The following is an 18,236-nucleotide window of genomic DNA, read 5'->3' as shown; positions in this document are numbered from 1 at the left end:
TTAAAACATTATATAGGCTATCAATTTCAGCACCTCAAAATCAAGTTTAGCTAAAATACTAATAGAAAATTTCTGGTCTGAATTATTGATACATACCATGAGAACTGCACTTTAAAAAATTAGATAACGAACAAAATCATTAGATAACTGAATTAAGTCATTTTTAGTTTGCCCATAAAACTGAGAAAGGCATATTTGGTCATTATCACTCAATACCATGTTAAAAGGGAATGCTGGATTTTTGAACCATTGTTCTAATACAAACCTATAGACATGCAATACTATGCAAATTAGCCTGCCCTGCAAATTCAGAAAATTTAACTAAGGAAGGTTTATTTAAATAACACAGAAGAGCAGAACCTGAACGCTGAACGTGAAACTTCTGTTCTTCTATCCCAACAGGTTCAGTGTTCTGTTTCAAAAAGATTACCTGTCAGAGCCATCGCTGTCAACAGCTGCATGTGAAACGTTCATGCAGCCAGAAGGTTCGGCTTTAACTGGTAAAGCCTTCGCTAGGCCGCTGCCACCTGGAATAATGCGTTTCAATTAGTAAATAAGATGATCCTGGAATTACAGCCTAGCAGAAAAATGGCTTTTTCAAGCCTGTGTGTTACCTGGGCTTTTATCATAACCGGCAGCTACAGCAGCAAAAGTAGGATTTCCATTCCTGCCAGGAAGAGAGGTTGCCTTTGTCACTTTATGCTTGGCACCACTGAGCAGTTTGCTTTTTGATTCTCTACAAGAAATGGAAAGGCATATATTGTCCCTTACAATGTACCATATTGGAATTTGTGACAGAGCAGAACGAAGTGAAAATTAATATGATTACAAGAGCTAGCAATTACAAATACAGGTAGTCCTCACTTACTGACAGTAATTGGGACTGGAAACTCTGTCACCAAGCGATGCAGATGTAAGGTACAACATCATGTGACCACATCGACTTATGACAGCAGTTTTGGCAGTCCCACTTGCTGCTGTTAGGCAAATCCCATGTGGTCACAGCATCCCACGCTTATGTGACCACCATCTGCAACCTCCTGCTGGCTTCCCCATTGACTTTGCTTGTTGGAAGCTGGCAGTGAAGGTTGGAGAATGGTCTTAATATAAGTTAATAATGGATGTGCAAGTAGATACTACCTGTCCTAAAAGCTATGGTCTCACATTGGAGTTCTGGAACTTATTTTTCTTGTTGTTCTTTATTTGCTATTCACAGTGTTTAGTTCTAGCTAAAAGCAGAATGAGAGATATGTATGGAGAATATTAAGCTGCTTAGTGTTCAGAATACATGTTGCTGAAAGACTAGATGAGATGGTCTTGCCAAAGAGAACTGAATATTGCTTTATTTTATTAATGCATTAATGTATTATAAATAATAATATATATTGTAAGATCATATTTTTCTACTCAGATCTTAATGCAGCATATTATGGACATGAATGAACCTATTATTAAATTCAATCAGGTAACAAAATAGTAATGATCACATAAATCAGCAAACAGAAAAGAGATAGAACTAAATAATTAAGCAAATGAAATAATTTAACAATGTAAAATGCATGGGTGATAGCAACATTTCAACCTGACACTGAAATTATTAGTGTCAGTATCAGTATCATCTTTTGTGGTGAGGTAGTTAGGAATACTGTCTTCAGCATGTGGGTTTTTTTTCTTTTTTTGTATTTTATTAGACATTTAAGAAGGTGCATAGACAACCATAACAAAGAGAAAGGAAGGGATGAAAAAATAAAATACAGCTAACTAAACAAGGGATGTAAGAATATCATGGAGAGAGTTTTCCAGCTCTCCTCAGTTTTGCATTAATCAGTATGTAGTATTTCCATCCAAATTCGTTCCTTTCATATTTCAGTTCTACTTTTGCCTTTAATTGTTACTGACTTCTGTCAGCTTATTTAGAAATCTCACTTGATTGCTGGGAATGTAACTACATCTTAACCCTCTATAGAAAAAATTATTTTGGAGTTTCTCTCAATAAATTGCTTCATACATTTAAAAGAGAAAACAAATTTTTAGAAGTTTCAACCAAAAAGTAAAAGGGTATATTAAAAATGTATTTGATAAGGGTACAAAATTCTTGTTTTTAAGTTTTTATCTGAACATACTTGCGGTTGTTCACAATACTGCTATAACTACTCCGTGAGACATAGGCCAATGATGCAGGGGGTGGAGACGGAGAGGCAGATGTTGGAGAGGTCTGTCTTTGCTTCAGAAAAGCATCCGCACTAAGAGTTTGCAGGGACAACTTATAAAGGTTGTCAGTAGCTGGAAGTAAGAACACAATGGTTAAGGCCTATCATATTTATTTTCCTCGAAAACACTTAGTAGAGCACCAAATCAAGTGGTCCTTTAAGCTGGCTATTATATGCTAATTAAAGCTGCATGCTATTCAAGAGGGGAGGGCTGTGCAGCCTAGTATATCTAGTTTTCAAAAATAGTTTCAAACTCGCACCCATCTCCCCATTTTTATAATAGCTTTTCCTAGGACAGTTTAAGGAGGGGGGGGGGATTAAGATAACTCCATGTATCTTTAGCTCCCTTACTAAAGGACTGTGTGACCATACTTGTAAAAAGCTTCTTTTCATGTATTTTTTTTTTTAAATCTGTCTGAATGTTGAGATATCAAGAGCTAGGTTGTTGTGTAGAGTGTTATTTTAAGAGTTTGGACGTTTCATCAACTTTCCCTATTCAGTGAAAAACTGAAATGGGTGTTAGTCTTGAACCACACCAAAGGTGTATGGAAGTTCCAATGATTTCTTCCATTAACAAAAGCATGGAAGCCTCAGGTGTATGAACTTCGGGAATTCTCTCAAGCTCTTACTGCAGGAAGTGATTATGAGAAGAGAGGCAGGGTTTGGAAAATGATATTTATCATGCAAAAACAAGCCATCAAATAGCCTTTGGTTAGTTATCCTTCAGAACAGGTCAGGTTTCACTTCACTTTCACTGTACTGTTCTACTGAACAAAAGTAAGAGTTGTGCTTGAAAAAAAATAACATCAGGCTGTGTCACCATAAAGTTGAACTGACACATGGCAGGGGTGTGTATGAAATGAAAAAAATATGCTTTTTTTCCCAAATCTGAAACAAAATGTTGTGTTTTGGAAAGTTTTGCTGAATCTTTATAGATTGGCTGCAGTCTGGCAGAAATGAAACCTGAAACATTTTGGTTGTTCTGTGCTTTGAATGAAGCAAAATCCAGAGGGATTGTATAGTGATTTTAAAGGGTGAGGAGGTTAAGGCTGGTGAGATACCTCCTACTCCTCTCCTTTTCCACATGGCCTGCATGCTGACCCACCCAGCCCCTGATCTTCCCAGCACCTTCCCTCTCTTCAGCTGTCACCACTGATGGTCCCCCTGCAGAATATTCAAATGGTCTTGATCTTGATCTTTCCAGCGTATCTGATGCCATCTTCTCTTCCTTAATATTTCAGTGTAGCATATCAGCTACCATCAGCTGCATATGCTGTATAAAAGAAACCCCTCAGGATTTTTTTTTAACCTTGAGGGTTTTCTTTTACACAGCATATGCAGCTGTGTGCTTAACCACCCACCCCACCCACAACAATCCTATTTTCATATGTATTGGAAACAAAATAGCTCTATTTTTTCTGTATGCAGGCCAAACCTAATATAGCTCATGTTTCAATTTGGGCACAGGCTACCTAAAACCAGCTGTTCTGGGAACAAAATCTTTTGCGTATCCCTAACATGCTGGATACTTACAGCTGCCTACTTTGTGAATTGGCACTGAATCCCATTCTGGTGGTGGTGAATCTTTTTCTCCTTCTGAACTGCTGGTATTACCTAATTCTTGACCAGAGCCACCAGAGAAAAACTTTGCTAATGATGATGGCCTGCTATCCATAATTTTCATGCTTGTACCTACAGAGAAAGAAAAAAAAAAGGCATAGTTACTAAGGTAGAAAATTCTTCAACCTCAAATGTAGGGTCAATGAAGAATAACCAGGAAAGGAAAATTGAAACCCATTTCAAATTAGGGGGACATATTCAAAAATGTCTCCCTATTTTAGAAGTGTTAAACCATACCTTTTGTTTTCTGAAAGTTTCTTGATTTGAGTCCATTTGTGCATGTATGCTGACCAGATAGCTTTGATGAAAAGTTTTTGTGTTGTTTAATTTCCAGTGGTGGACATGATGCCTCAAAGGAACTGAAATAAAAGTATGAACACAGAAAAAAGGCTTTGTAGCAGACTGACTAGTGAAAAAAAACTTACATTTCTAAAATGCAGAACTTCTCTGACCTTCATCAATATGATATTGCTAGCTTTAATTGTCATAACAGCAGAAAAAATGTTTGCCTCATTTTATTTGCAGAAAGGCTTCTGTTGGGCAAAATACTCCATTAATTATAATTCTCTCTCTCTCAGTTCGTATTACAACCATCTCCCACATTTTCCAGAGCCTCCTTAGCACAGAAGAAATTACAGCCACTGATTCATTTCTGTAAATCACATAACTGAAACCAAAGCACATCATTTTCCATATACAGTGGTGCCTCTAGTTACGAACGCCCCTCCTTACGAATTTTTCAAGATACGACCAGCTCCGGCCCCAAAAATTTACCTCTACTTGCGAACTCCGCCTCTACTTATGAACCGGATCCGCGGCCATTTTCCCTGCTGCCACGCGGTCGCGGCTTCCTGTGGGCGAGATCGCGGTAGCAAGGAGACGTTCGATGAGGCTTGTGGTGTGTTTTGTGGCGTTTGGAAGCTTTTTGTGGCGTTTGGAAGGTTTTTGAGGTTTAAAAATAAAATGCATGTTTCAGAACTGTTTAGCCATATTTACATTGAACCTTATGGGGGAAATTTACCTTGGGGTGCGACCAAATTTGGAGGGCGGATTAGCCGTATTTACATTGAACCTTATGGGGAAATTTGCCTCGTGGTGCGACCAAATTCGGAGGGCGGAACCAATTAACCATATTTACATTGAATCTTATGGGAAACTTTACCTCGACTTGAGACCAACTCGAGTTGCAACCAGAGTCACTGAACGGATTAAGTTCGTAACTAGAGGTACCACTGTACCTAGTAAAGAAGGTAGAACTATTTGGACTATACTATAACTGTACTATAGTTACCTCGGCTTGAAATCTGTTGGAGCATCTTTCTTGTTCATTGATAATTTTTTGCTTTTCTGCTTTACATGTATTTCATTTTCCTGTTTCTCTGGTATTAACTGTTTTCCCTTTTGCTTTTCTGGCTCCTGAAAGTAGAATCAAAACCAAAAGAAAACATTAATTGCATTTCTCTCTCTCTCTCTCTCTCTCTCTCTCACACACACACTTTATTTATTTATAAAAAGGAAACACTAGTTTTATTATAGATAAATTTCCTTTCTCCCAGCTGTCTCACAAAAATGACCATATACTTATTAAAGGTTATGGATTAATCCTACATTACTTTATTCTATTCTTATCCAAGAAGCTGGATTAATATAATGCTAACCTCTAGAAATAGCCTTTTTAATCATATAATCTCATTTTTAATTATAAAATTAGCATTTAGGAATTTGAAACCTGTTTATATCTGATTTCTGAGAACTCTTCCTTAAAGCTATTTCACCAGAATTAACTTTAAAGATTACTTGGACAGAACTTTAACTAAATAATCAAGTTTCCATAATGCTATGTTCTTGTAGCTAGGGATGGTTTGTCCACAGAACATTTTGTACATCTCTAAAACACTGGATCCTTGCAGCTGCCTGCATTGTGAATCGGCTCTAACCCCACTCTGGTGGTGGTGAATCTATTTTCCCTTCCAAACGGATGGTTTTACCTAGTTGTAGAAGATGAAACTTTACTAAATAAGGTTCAGCACAAGATTGCCTCATACTTTAATACTATAAAAGATAGCAACAAAAGATGGAACTGTACCACCATATCAAATAGTATATCTGACTGTTTATTTCTGAGTAACTGAAACAGATTAATATAGAATTTAAAAAGTGCAGTGATGTTGGTAACGTCTTTTAAAAATCTACTGAAGTAGATTTTTAAATGCCATCCAAGATATTCCAATTAAAATTCTGTACCTCTTTCAGAACAGCTTCAGTATCTGGGTTTGAAGTTTCTGTTGTAGTTGAAGAACTGTCATCATCTGCTAGAGCATCTCTCAATTCATCCTCCTGCTGCCTTCCCTTTCCTCTCTGTTCCTTTTCTTCACGTTTCTTTGGGGGCTTAGATTTTCGCTGAAATGGTTTTCCTTTCCCTAGGATGATAAAAGCAGTTTCTAATCAGCAACAGTTATGTTGTTTGAAAATTTATTGTCATAGACCAAAATTCTGTATAAACATCAAACAACCAACAGGTATTAAGCTAAAATATTAAAAGAGAAAAATATAGCTAATTGCCTTCTAACATGAAACAATCCAAATAATTTAATTGTATCAGAATGTCCTTATAGTAAACACGTAAGAAGAAATTGGCTTGAATAACCTCAATTTTTAAATATCTTTATAGTCATACATTTGTGTACCATAAAATATGAGGCTCAGTACTTTGCCCCAAAAAGCACGACTGCAGCAGGAACATAATTATTTCTATGGTGACTGGCAAATTTAATTTTTGTACTTGAAGTTTTTTGTGCACAAGATTAAATAGTTTTATCTTGCTCTTTGCAGATTACTGGAGGATTGAAACAGAGTTCCTTTATTTAATGGCCTTAATTTGTTCAAATTAATTACAATGGAGCCATCTCAGTATTTTGCCAGTCTCCTGGAGTCGCCAGTCCTGAAGACACAACCAGGACTTGAGGAACTTCCGGAAAGTTAAAAGGGATGGGGCCAGCCTCCTTTCGGGGGGGGGATGCTCCATAAAGTGGGGGCCACAGCAGAAAAGGCCCCTTGCCTAGGACCCGCCAAAAAAGCTCCCCCGCTGTTGGGACCTGCAGCATGCCCTCTCTACTGATTCTGGTGGGATGATCCAATGTACTCAGGGAGAGGTGGTCCCTCAAATAACCATAGAAGCAGACAGATAAAATGTCAACAGTGTCAGTCATGATATCTGCCTCTATGGATAGACTATGTCCAAAAGATGTATGAATGATGAACATGTCATTGCTAAAATGTATAAGATATTGTTGAAGATGAACCTAGAAGATGAACAAGTCAAGGAATGTATGATTAAATGGGCTAAAAACTGGATACAATATCATGTTGGAACAATGCGAAAATATGTGGAACAAAGGTTTGAAATTTACGTTGAATTATAATTTAAAAGAATTTTTTTATAAAATTATGTATTGCTGGTATTTAACTCCTGATAAGTTATCAAAAATGTATACTGGTATAAAAAATGTTTGTTGGAAATGTTTACAGGGTGAAGGAACTTTTTATCATATTTGGTGGACCTGTGAAAACGATAAAAAATTTTGGGACCAGATATATATTGCTATTCAAAAGATTCTTCAAGTGAGCATTCAAAAAAACCAGAACTGTTCCTACTGGGTTTGATGGAGAAACAACATGGAACTTTGCTTTTATACATGACCACAGCTGCAAGACTGTTGTACGTGCAAAGATGGAAGGACTCACAGATACCTACAGTGGAAGAATGGATTATCAAATTAATGGACTTGGCTCAAATGGCAAAGTTAACAGCTTTAATAAGAGATAACACTATTTCTAAATTTGTCTCCTCATGGCAACCCTTTCTAGATTACGTGCTTGGGTTGGGAAAAAATGAAGCTTTGATTGTGGGATTTAATGATTAGATGGTTTGCGTTGATAGAAATAATGTGAACTTGGATTAATTAAGAGATTAATCTTTTTAAATTTGTACTCATATCTGTACTGGAGATAATCAGAAGTCACTTTCCATTTCATCTTTCTATCTGTTCTCACTATTTTAGTTTTTGTCTTTTTCTTTTAGTTCTATTTTCTTTCTTGTCTATACTTTCTGATTTGTATTTTAATTGTAGTTTATATATATTTTAATAAAAGCTTTAATAAAAAAAAAGACTACTTCCAAACAACAAAGATGTTATTGAAGAAATGACAGATGTGGAACAAATTTTATCTGACAAGATAGATATGGTACTGGAAGTGGATTTATAAATGACAGGCCAAAATAATGACTTGGAAAAGGATGTCTCACTGGATATACGAAAGAAACTGACTGATATTTTAAAAATAAAAAGGGAAATACAAATGATAAACCAAGAAAGTGACCCGGATAATTTTTTCTTATTGGATTTATAGAAGAGACTTGACCTGAATCCTAACCTCATGAAAATTTCAAGAAAAATATTTAAGTATTGTACCAGCAAGCAATCTCAATCATAATAAAACTACCACTAGCAATAAAATGCTAACCCTACCAATAATCCCAACCCTACTTTCAGCCTTAGGCAAATAATACATTTTCACCTTAAAATTTATCTGGGAAGTAATGCCAATTATAACATGCACCTGAAAGTAACACTAAGAAGGATCTTAAAGGTAACTGACACTGTATTACATTAATCCCAACTTCACCCAAATGCCAATAAAAATAGTCATTCTGAATACTCAACCAGTGAAAAATTCCAACTGTAACAAACACAAGACTAAAGCTAACCTTTACACTGAATTTTACCAGAGACCTCAAGGAAATTTAGCCCTTATTTTCACCCTAACGACAATATAGGCTTTTCATCTGAAATGTAATCATGAAACAATCCCAAGCATAGCAGGAATTTTACATTAAAACTACAGGTAGTCCTTGGTTAACGACCACTAGTTCAGCTACCTTTTGAAGTTATGACGACACTAAATGAGGGTATGTATGACCAGTCCTCAAAGCTCCAGCCATCCCAGCACCCCCCATAGTCACGTGATAGCAATATGGGCACTTGGCAAATAGCTTGCACATTTTGCAACCTTCCCTGCCAGCTTCCCACAAGCAAGTCTCCCCCATCTGGCAGCAGCCATTTACCTGCCCACTGGCCTGCTCGCAAGCCGCCTGGGACTTGCAGCTTCCTCACTGACTTTGGTTGTTGGAAACCAGCAGGAAGTTGCGGGGAGGTCCTCACTTAATGGCCTGCAATCCTTGCTTAACGACAGCAACAGAGACTGTTGGGATTGCCGTTGCTAAGTGATATGGTCACATGATATAGCGCTTTATGACTGCATTGCTTAGCAATGGAAATTCCAGTCCCAATTACCGTTGTTAACCGAGGACTATCTGTATACATAAATTCTTTCCTGAAAACTAACCCTAACACTAAATTTTAAAATAGATCACAAGGAAGCCTAACCTTACCTGTAACTTTATCTATATATGAATAAATTAATTTAGCCATAAACATTATGCCAGGAAGGGATACCAGAGAAATAGGGAGCCTGCAACATGGTTGTATCATACGTAGGATTTGAATACATCGTCCCATGTTTCTATTTCTATTTCTAGTTTTTAATGATTAATGGTTTTGTTTGAATTGTGTGTGCCGCCAAGAGTCACATATGTGAGATGGGCAGCTACATAAATTTAATAAATAAATAAATAAATCTCACCAAAAGTTAACTTTCAGGTTAAATAAATCCTGAAATTTCAAGGCTGCTTTAACTGAACACAAAAGGCAATAAACGTATTTACTCTTAATATTCTACCAACAAGCAGTCCCGACTATAACATGAATGTAAGGGCACAAATGTGTATAAAAGTTTTATGTTAAAATTAACACTAAATGCTGTATTTTACTAGACACTATATTTTGATTGAATGATTATGTGCCATCAAATCATTTTCGACTCCTAGGAACCACACAGATAGATTTTCTCCATGACAATCTATCTCTAACCTGTACTTTAGAACCTTTTCCAGAGAGCTGGGTCTTCGCATAATGTGTCCAAGGGAGGGTAATTTGAGCCTGGTCATTTGTGCCTCTAGTGAGAACTCTGGGTTGATTTATTCAATGATCCATTGGTTTGTTTTCTTGGCTGTCCACAGTATTCTCAGGAGTCTTCTCTAACACCAAAGTTCAAAAGGAAACCTAAACCTTCATACCTTCATGTTAAAACCAACAGAATTTTTTCACCCTAAAAATTACCCCATCAAGCAATCTCAATCGTAATGTGAATTACAATTCCCCAGCATGTATGATTGGGCCAGCTTACAAATGTTGGGCAATAAATGAGTAAACAGACAACTAGTTTAGGATGCATTTTGTTGGAATGGGAATATTTAACCCAAAGTGCATAAATGTGGCCCATTTAACAATGTGTTTGCCCACAGTATCAGATTGTGAGTCCAAAACTGGAAAATAATTTCCAATGGCAAAATTGGCAGTACATATCCATAACAGAAGTTTAACCAAAAATAAGCAGGAATGCCTCCCTTATATACAACATATTACATGGCAAGGCAGATTTAGATATCTGGTATATAGTTTTTAGGACTTAAACAGAAACCAATGACAATCACTAATGTTTGATGTAAAGTACAAATATTTAAACTAGGGTTAGTGGTTGGGGATACAAATTGAAGGGAAGAGGAAGATCTTTCACCATAATTTTTTAATCTTTTCTTTTATTATCTTTTTTTAAAAAATCTATTTGTAGTATGCTTTTCTGTTTTATCTCATGTCTTTTCTTACCTTCTTCTGTATTTCTATATTTAATCAATAAAAGTACATTTTTAAAAAATGAGCACATAAGTATTGTCTTAACAAATCTTGTTTTGCTATAAGGTATTTAGCTAGGAAGTAAGCCTTCTCTCTAGCAACTTCCTTGTTTGGAATGGCTTGCTTGTTGGGGTCAGAAGGACTTCTTTCCTATTTTTTTTCTGGAAAACAGTCAAGACTGTGCTTTCGAAGTTTACATTACCATGTTTACATTGCCCTTTTCAGATAGACCTTCTGGGTAGAAAGTGTGAATTAGTTGTAAACAGTCAACCCAGGGAGAAATATTTATTTAGTTCAGTGGCCACATTATGGATTTTATTTTGTTGAACTTAATGTTTAATGATTAATTGTTGTTTATAATGTTTTAACTTCATGATGAGCTATTCAGAGTTTCAGGAGGAGATGGCATATAAATGATTGTATTTGCATGCACACATACTCCTGGATCTAGAAGGTAATTTCTGAGAGATGACTTTAATAACAGATACTATAAGCTGGATGACCCAGTACACCACCATCACATGGGATGAACATGCATAATAAAACCATTTAAGGGAAGGGGTGCCAACAATGGCTGGAAGGCCAGCATGCCGTTAGCAAGACAGACTTAAAAGGATTGTACCTATCAACATAACAAAGGAATCTGCTAGTGTACCCTAATTCCCTGAATTTTACATGTCTTTAGGAAATCCTCAACAACTTTATGCCATTTCACTCAAACATTAGGAAAGAGTTATATTAAGGAGAATGGGAAGATTTGTCTTGGCCACTGATGACGAAAGACAGAAATTATATAACTAGGTTTGTAGATATAATTAAAACTGTACATTACTAATATATACATATGCAAAAGTGCAGCATCTGTATACTAAAATGGAAGCGTTAATGTATAGGGAACAGGCCATGAGCAGCATTCAGGTATCTAGTGGAATGGAAACATTGCAGAACACTATTGCCATCTGAAGGAGGTATAAAAGTATTTGTTGCAGAAAAGCTTATGGTTTAAATGTATTTCAGATACTTGCTTACTTTTTAGGTATGGGAAAAGCACAATTTTGATAAAGGAGTAGCCACCTCTGCACCTGTTATACCCAAGGCCCTCCAGGGATAAGGGTCATGGCAAACTCTGAATTCACTATCCAGAGACCTGGCCATATTAAGAGGTGGATTTTTTCTTTAATTTTGGCATGGGTTGAGATCTGCAGATATGTTCTGTGTTTGGAATTCTTAGCAATTGTGAGAACAAATGATTTTACCCATCTCTGTTTTTTTCTAAGGAAACTTCAGAGCAAGGTAATATGGAAATGTGGCCAAGAAGGTGCTTTTGTCAACATGACATAGACTGCTTCCCCAGACATCTCCCCACCAATCACACACTCTGGCAGCTAAACATCTCTGTAATCACTTTGATGACTCTCAGTGGCTATCTCCATGACCTGCTATTTCACTATTTTAGTGAAATTTTAGGGTAAAGATGTGACATTTGTGCTAGATGACTGTTCCAGAGTTGTGTACTTACTTTAATGCTTCACTCTGGAAACCCATCGGAATAAAGTCTGAAAATGGGTGCTTGTAGGCCATGCTGAGGGGTTTAAGGTGGGCAAATCCCATTAGTAGGTAAAGAATGCCCCGGTAAAGAATGCATATGGCAGAATGGAGCAGGTATTTCCCAGACATGCAAGGTAAACCTGGAACTGATAAACTCTGTTTGGAAAAATAGCTGGGAGTGAATTAAGTAAGGTTTTCATACCCAGAGAGATTTTTCACAGAGTATTGGGAGGAACTTCAAATGGACTGAGGAGGAGAATTATTATAGCTGAAGAGACAGAAAAATGGCTGGCAAACCAAGTGAGATTTCAGCAGTTTTAGGAGCTGAAAAACACCAAGGATGAAGACCCCTGGGCCCACTCTTGGGTGGAGGAATCGATCTCCCTTGTGCAGATTTCCAGAGGGGAGGACCCAAGAAGACCTAATTAGAAAATCAACATTGTATTTGCCACAAGAAATTGCCAGCTAAGTTTTATTCACAGCCCTTGATTAACTAAGGGGAATGTGTTATAATTGAAGATAAAACCTGAGTCTAAGACAGGTACACTGATCTCTGAAGAAACACTACTTTGCAGGAAAGGAGCAGTTAACTGCTAAACAGCAGAGTAATTAAGATCATAATGTAATTTGCTGCTTTTACTGCATTCCAAACTGTTAATGGCAAACATCAAGGGAAGGGGAAGGGGAAGGGGAAGGGGAAGGGGAAGGGGAAGGGGAAGGGGAAGGGAGATGTGATGATCTGTTTATTTCCTTAAACTGCATGCAGTGTGTTCAGCTATCTAGCTGTAAAACCCAGGGTCAGAAGAACTAGTATTTATCTTTCAGTGTTACAAAATAAAGGAAAAAACTGGACTGATTTAGAAAAAGAACCTTGTGTGCTGTGTTTTATCTCTTTAGAATACCCACATTCTCCCCTGACAATGCAAACAGATGCTCCTATCTTTGAGACAAAAAAACATTACTTGTCGGTAATGTAACCTAATTTATATTAATAGTTTCAAAACCTTGTACAGAGCTGACCCTTTGGTGCATAATCGTTTTCAATTAACAGCATAGCCTAAAATCATGGAGAAAGTGTATCTGTGTGTACAAGCAAGGATTTGTGTATGTTCACATAAGGGATTTTTTAAAGCTTGAAAACATGTATCAGACAAGTTTGTTCTGGTTCCCAGGATTCTTCTGCACAGACACATGTACACATAAGAAAATATTAAGACCAGCTGCTGAATTTTTCTTTATCCCTTCAATAACTCTGGTCCACTTCCAACTTACACAATGGTGGCATTGCCTAAAGGTACTGGAAATACAGAAGACAGTGGATCACTTTTTTTTTTTCCATTATGGAAGGAGTATAAGCAGCCAGAACTGTACTATTATCTTGCTTCTCTTGTCCTCTCCCTTATCTAGCAACACTTCTCATAATCACCAATCTCTTGATAAGCTCAGAAGTATACTAGAGGTTACTGGTTCAGATATGAGTAAAATTTTACATTGGCTTGCTCATAAAGAAGAAATGGATGATACAGCCTTGTCTTGTTTAGAAATTTCTTTCAAGAAACCACTTTAATTTTATATACTTACTTTTATGCTTCTTAAGGTATAGTTAATCGGGTGAAACAGGAATTTATTACCTTTGTTTTTTGCTACTGGAGAGGGTGGTTGCTCTGTAAATACATCTGGAGAAGGTGATTCTGGGTGATCAAAGTCTTTATCCATGGTCTCTATGAGAGTGGCAATATCAGAGTCTTCTGAGCTATGTCTTGTGTTGTTAGCACATTCTGAGTGTGAAGGTGTGGGATGCTGTATCTGTGGTGAGGAATTTTCACTCTGCTGCTCTTGTTGCTGAGACACCCCTGGTAGCTCTGGTAAATGTTGCTCTAGTAAGACTGGAGCATGCTGCTGGTTTGATTGCAAATGTTGTTTTGTACTCCTGGACTTCCTGCCTGCTGCATGATTCTGAGTTGCAGCATTAGAATCCAAGCAGACAGAACCGGCTCTGTTCATGGACTGTGCAGAACCTGCCTGCACAGAAGTTCTGTTTGCAACACTAGAACTGTTTTTAAACTTCATATTATCAACTTCAAGTGAATTTCTATTGCTATGTAGATTCACTGACGAGTTACATTGCTTATGACTTCCTGCACTGGATCGTGATGAGGAACTTCCTGGTCCGTAGATTCCTCTGGAAGAGCTGTGATTTGACTCTGATCCAAGGGCATTCAAGCTGAAATAAGAGTGACTGCCTTTAAATCTCATAGTCCAAATATTTAGAAAGATACAATCCAGGGATCAAACTACTTATCAAAATGCATGAGGTTTTAATGATTGTAGGTATTAAAATTCAATTTTAATGTGTGTAAGATATAATGCTTAATTTAGGTCTAAAAGCTCAATACATTAAATATATTTCCATTCGGTCACCACTGTTAACCCATTTTTGGCATCTAAGATCCCATTACCATTCTTTCTTCATGTATATATGTATACTGTAACTGAGTTTCACTATTTAAACTGTATGTTATTGTCTCCTTAGAATTCTGCAAATAACTAAAGGTTGGTCTCATGCATTACTTATAATATATTCAAGAACACGATAGATACAAACCATGCCAAAGGACAGCATTTTTGTACACAAATCATTGTACACATAGGATAAAACTGCACATAGTTAATTACTATTACACTTTGATGTATTTTCTACTTCTACTGCTACAAAATATAAGCAGTTTGCCCTGGATTTACTAATTTAACATATATCCAGAATTAAAATAATCTTTTAAAAGCTTTTCCTTACAATTGATAATCCAATTTAAGGGTAATAAATTATTAATTGGCATTTATTAGGCAAGGTAAGATAAACTACAAGACACACTTCCCCAGTCATTTTTAATTCCATAATTATTCTTCATGCACACGTGATCTGCTCAAATTTTGTGACCCCAGCACAAATCCTTTCTAAGGGCAACATATATTGGTGAAAATGTCACTTTGAAAACATTCAATTTCTAAGTAAAGGCGTACTTTCCATCAGACGAAATTCCAAGTATTCTCCTGAGATCAAATGGCCTTCCCATATCAAAGGGAGGATTGGATGCTTCAAAGGAAAGGCGTCTCCTGAATGGTTCCCAAATTCCTTGAGCTTCTAAATAGGCTGTTCCAATTACCAAAAGGAAGAGCACACTGCAAAAGAAGCATAAGTGGTTTTATTATTTTGACACTTAAAAATCAATGATACAGCAATAGTCCACCTGTACTGATACAAATTACAAAACCACATTCTTTGCTTTACTCAACTGTTATATATACAATTAAAACTCAGGAAAATAAACTTAAATATTGGTTCAGCCAGTTAGACAGGATTTGTTTTAATGTTTACTGCTCCGATTTATGAAAAATAAATAGGCAACTGGCAACCAGTGCAAATATTTCAGTACAAACATCATATGATCTCTGAACCTTGCACTAGCCAGACTGCCAAATTTGCATCAATTGCAATTTCCAGATACTTTTCAAGCAAAATCCCACATATAGCATGTTGTTGTAGACAAAATGAACTATAACCACACCATGGATAACCATCACCAAATCTAGCTGACCTAAGAAAGATTGTAGCTGGCATACCAAGTATAACTGTATGAAAGCACTCCTTGTCACTTATCATCTGTGTATTCACTGATACTTGACAATCAAAGAATGCTTCCAGATTGTGAAGCTGCTCTTTCAGGTAAACTCAGCCCCAATCAAAGCAGGTTGATCCTAAATTTATGAGTCAGCTTCATATTTACCAAAAGTACCTTTGTTGTCTTCTGTAGATTTAATTTTAGCCTTTTTTCTCTTATACTGCCCTAAATGAACTTAGGCACCATTTAGGGTATGAATGGCTTCCTTGAAATTGAATGGTAAAGAATAATAGAGCTGAATGTCACTACTGTACTGATGATACCCACTCCAAACCTCTAGATGACTTCTCCCACTGGTTTGATGCAGATATAGAATAGCCTGGAGGACAAGTAGGAACCCTGTGGAGCCCCTTAAGGCAATTTCTTAAGTATTAAATGGTTTTGAACCTTCTGGACACAGCTTGAAAGGACTAGATCCAGTGTAAAACAATGCCCATGCCCCAATCACAGCAGGACATCCAGAAGAATACTACAGTAATACAGTTCAGAAAGCCACTGAAAAATACAGAATAGGACTTCCTGTGGAGGCATGGCAAAGTAAACATGTCTCTGACAGAGCGGATATGACGGCTGTGGCAAAGACCAAAGAATGAGCAAGTAGACCAGTTCTTTAGACCTCTCCAGATAAGGAGAGGACAGGACATTACCCACATGTGCTCTGGGAGATGAAGGGACCAGCCAACATGCTCACAACTGCGGAGGAGCCTTTCAAAGGACACTGAGTTTGCTAACCTCACTTTCTAATCGCTTTTAGATATCTTTGGAACAACAAGTTTGAAAAACCACCTGGTGAGTTTACCTTCCTTCTTGAACAAAAGAAAAATTAACTATAAGTTTAAGAATTCAAAGAATTAGAAATAAACGGTAAAAAGCTAAATAAGATTTTGATCTAAGAAAGTTATAAACAATTAAGGGTCCAGACAACTTTGGAACATTGAGAGTTTTACTATAAGGTTTTGGAAATAATTAAATGAAATAAACAGCATTTTGTGGGAACCAGAATGTTTTGTCTATCTTGAGTCAAAACAGAAACTTGAGACTTTATGATTTCAGAAATTGGACACTAGAGGGGACTAAAGATTCCAGGCAGAAAAGGAAAAGGAGGGGGGAAAAGGTGTAAATTCTGGGGATTTACAAAATGATACAAAACACTATAACATTATTAATACTTCAGGAGATTTTCGAAGAATGGGGCCAGACATTAGTAGCTACAATATCAGAAATGTAAGCAATGATGTCTGCATCTATAGATAGACTAGTATATCCCAAAAGATGTCAAATCTGATGTAGAAATACTAGAACCAGAAATACTTGTTAATAAAAAAAAGTGTGGATTACAAGATAGAGAAGGCAGTTAAAGAGGAATTACTAATGACAAGGCAAGAGAATGACCCTGATAAGGACTTTTTACTGGATATACAAATGAAACTAGTTAAAGCTTTAATTCTCCATTCAAGTAGAAATATAATTTGCAAACCAAGCCAATGGCCTGTATAATGACTTTTTACTGGATTTACAAAAGAAGTTTACTAAAGCCTCAAAGAAGCCTCTGTGATGGGAAAAAGAAAAACTGAAGAGAGACCAAATCCTATGACAACATCTGAATGAATTAAAGATCAAGACTGTTAGAAGTAAAAGGAAGGAATATAAAGTTGGTCTGTTTGATCAAGGTTAAAATAAGATACGTTTTTATAAAGCTCTGGTAACCCTTTTCAGACTTTTTGCTGACACCAGGACTGAAAAGCTGATGATTTATGGATTTGCATATAAATAAGGGATGCGATATGGGAAGAAGAGATATTTGTTTGTAATCTTAATCGTGTAATCTTGTAAAGAGTTGTCAAATTTGTTTTTACTTGTGATGAAGACTGGAAGTCACTTCTTTCAATATTTTTTTCTTTATTTTACTTTCTTCTTTTTCTCTTTCTCTTTTTCTTTCTTTGCACTTTTTATTCTTTCTTTTTCTGAGTTTAGTTCGTATTCACTTTTATTACTGTAATTAAAGTCTTTAATAAAAATTATGGGAAAAAAAGGTACAGGATAATTAATAAGGCACACTTCTTCCTTCCAAGTCAACCACCAAGGTCACCAAAAAAGTTTAGCATCAAATCATGACTGAAAACATAACTAAAATAGGTCCCGATATTCAGTAACACTCAAGTGCAACTGAAACTGCAAGGCTACCACCTTATCTTGGAATATTTAAAACTAGCCTATAGTTCCAGCAAGGGAAACTTTCTTTCTTAAAATTTAATAATAAGTTGCTTTAAGCAGGAAGCAACACATTTTTGCCCTGCAAAGAGGCATTTATCACCTTGCTTAATAATAGTGCCAGTCCTACTCTGGCTGAATTAACAAGAGAAGAG

General features: G+C 36.6%; 2 protein-coding genes across 3 annotated transcripts in view; one reads left to right on the top strand and one right to left on the bottom strand.

The window, feature by feature from the left end:
* The window catches only part of LOC103060619 (uncharacterized), a 38,986-nt gene extending 28,364 nt beyond the window's left edge, over positions 1-10,622 (top strand). Inside the window, exon 7 of one of the 2 annotated variants that reach the window (XM_088145024.1) lies at positions 6,663-10,622. In XM_088145024.1, coding sequence (XP_088001150.1) covers positions 6,663-6,698 — 36 coding nt within the window. In that variant the 3' untranslated portion in view covers positions 6,699-10,622. Of the gene's footprint in view, positions 1-402; positions 493-6,662 lie in introns of those variants that run through there. The other variant, XM_088145022.1, reaches the window with a different exon arrangement.
* TMEM131 (transmembrane protein 131) overlaps positions 1-18,236 on the bottom strand; it is an 87,278-nt gene that overhangs the window by 4,409 nt on the left and 64,633 nt on the right. The window contains exons 30-38 of the mRNA XM_088145015.1: positions 15,212-15,370; positions 13,822-14,414; positions 6,075-6,250; positions 5,122-5,246; positions 4,068-4,189; positions 3,744-3,902; positions 2,124-2,283; positions 615-736; positions 431-527 (exon numbers count right to left, since the gene is read on the bottom strand). Of these exons, the coding sequence (XP_088001141.1) occupies positions 431-527; positions 615-736; positions 2,124-2,283; positions 3,744-3,902; positions 4,068-4,189; positions 5,122-5,246; positions 6,075-6,250; positions 13,822-14,414; positions 15,212-15,370 (1,713 nt within the window). The remainder of the gene's footprint in view (positions 1-430; positions 528-614; positions 737-2,123; positions 2,284-3,743; positions 3,903-4,067; positions 4,190-5,121; positions 5,247-6,074; positions 6,251-13,821; positions 14,415-15,211; positions 15,371-18,236) is intronic.

This window comes from Python bivittatus, unplaced genomic scaffold, assembly GCF_059951505.1.
Source record: "Python bivittatus isolate LINGU-HERP-01145 unplaced genomic scaffold, Pbiv_v1 ctg000350_np1212, whole genome shotgun sequence".
Taxonomy (NCBI): Eukaryota; Metazoa; Chordata; class Lepidosauria; order Squamata; family Pythonidae; genus Python; species Python bivittatus.
Note: the sequence above shows the minus strand (reverse complement) of the source record. Positions and strands in the feature narration are given on the sequence as shown.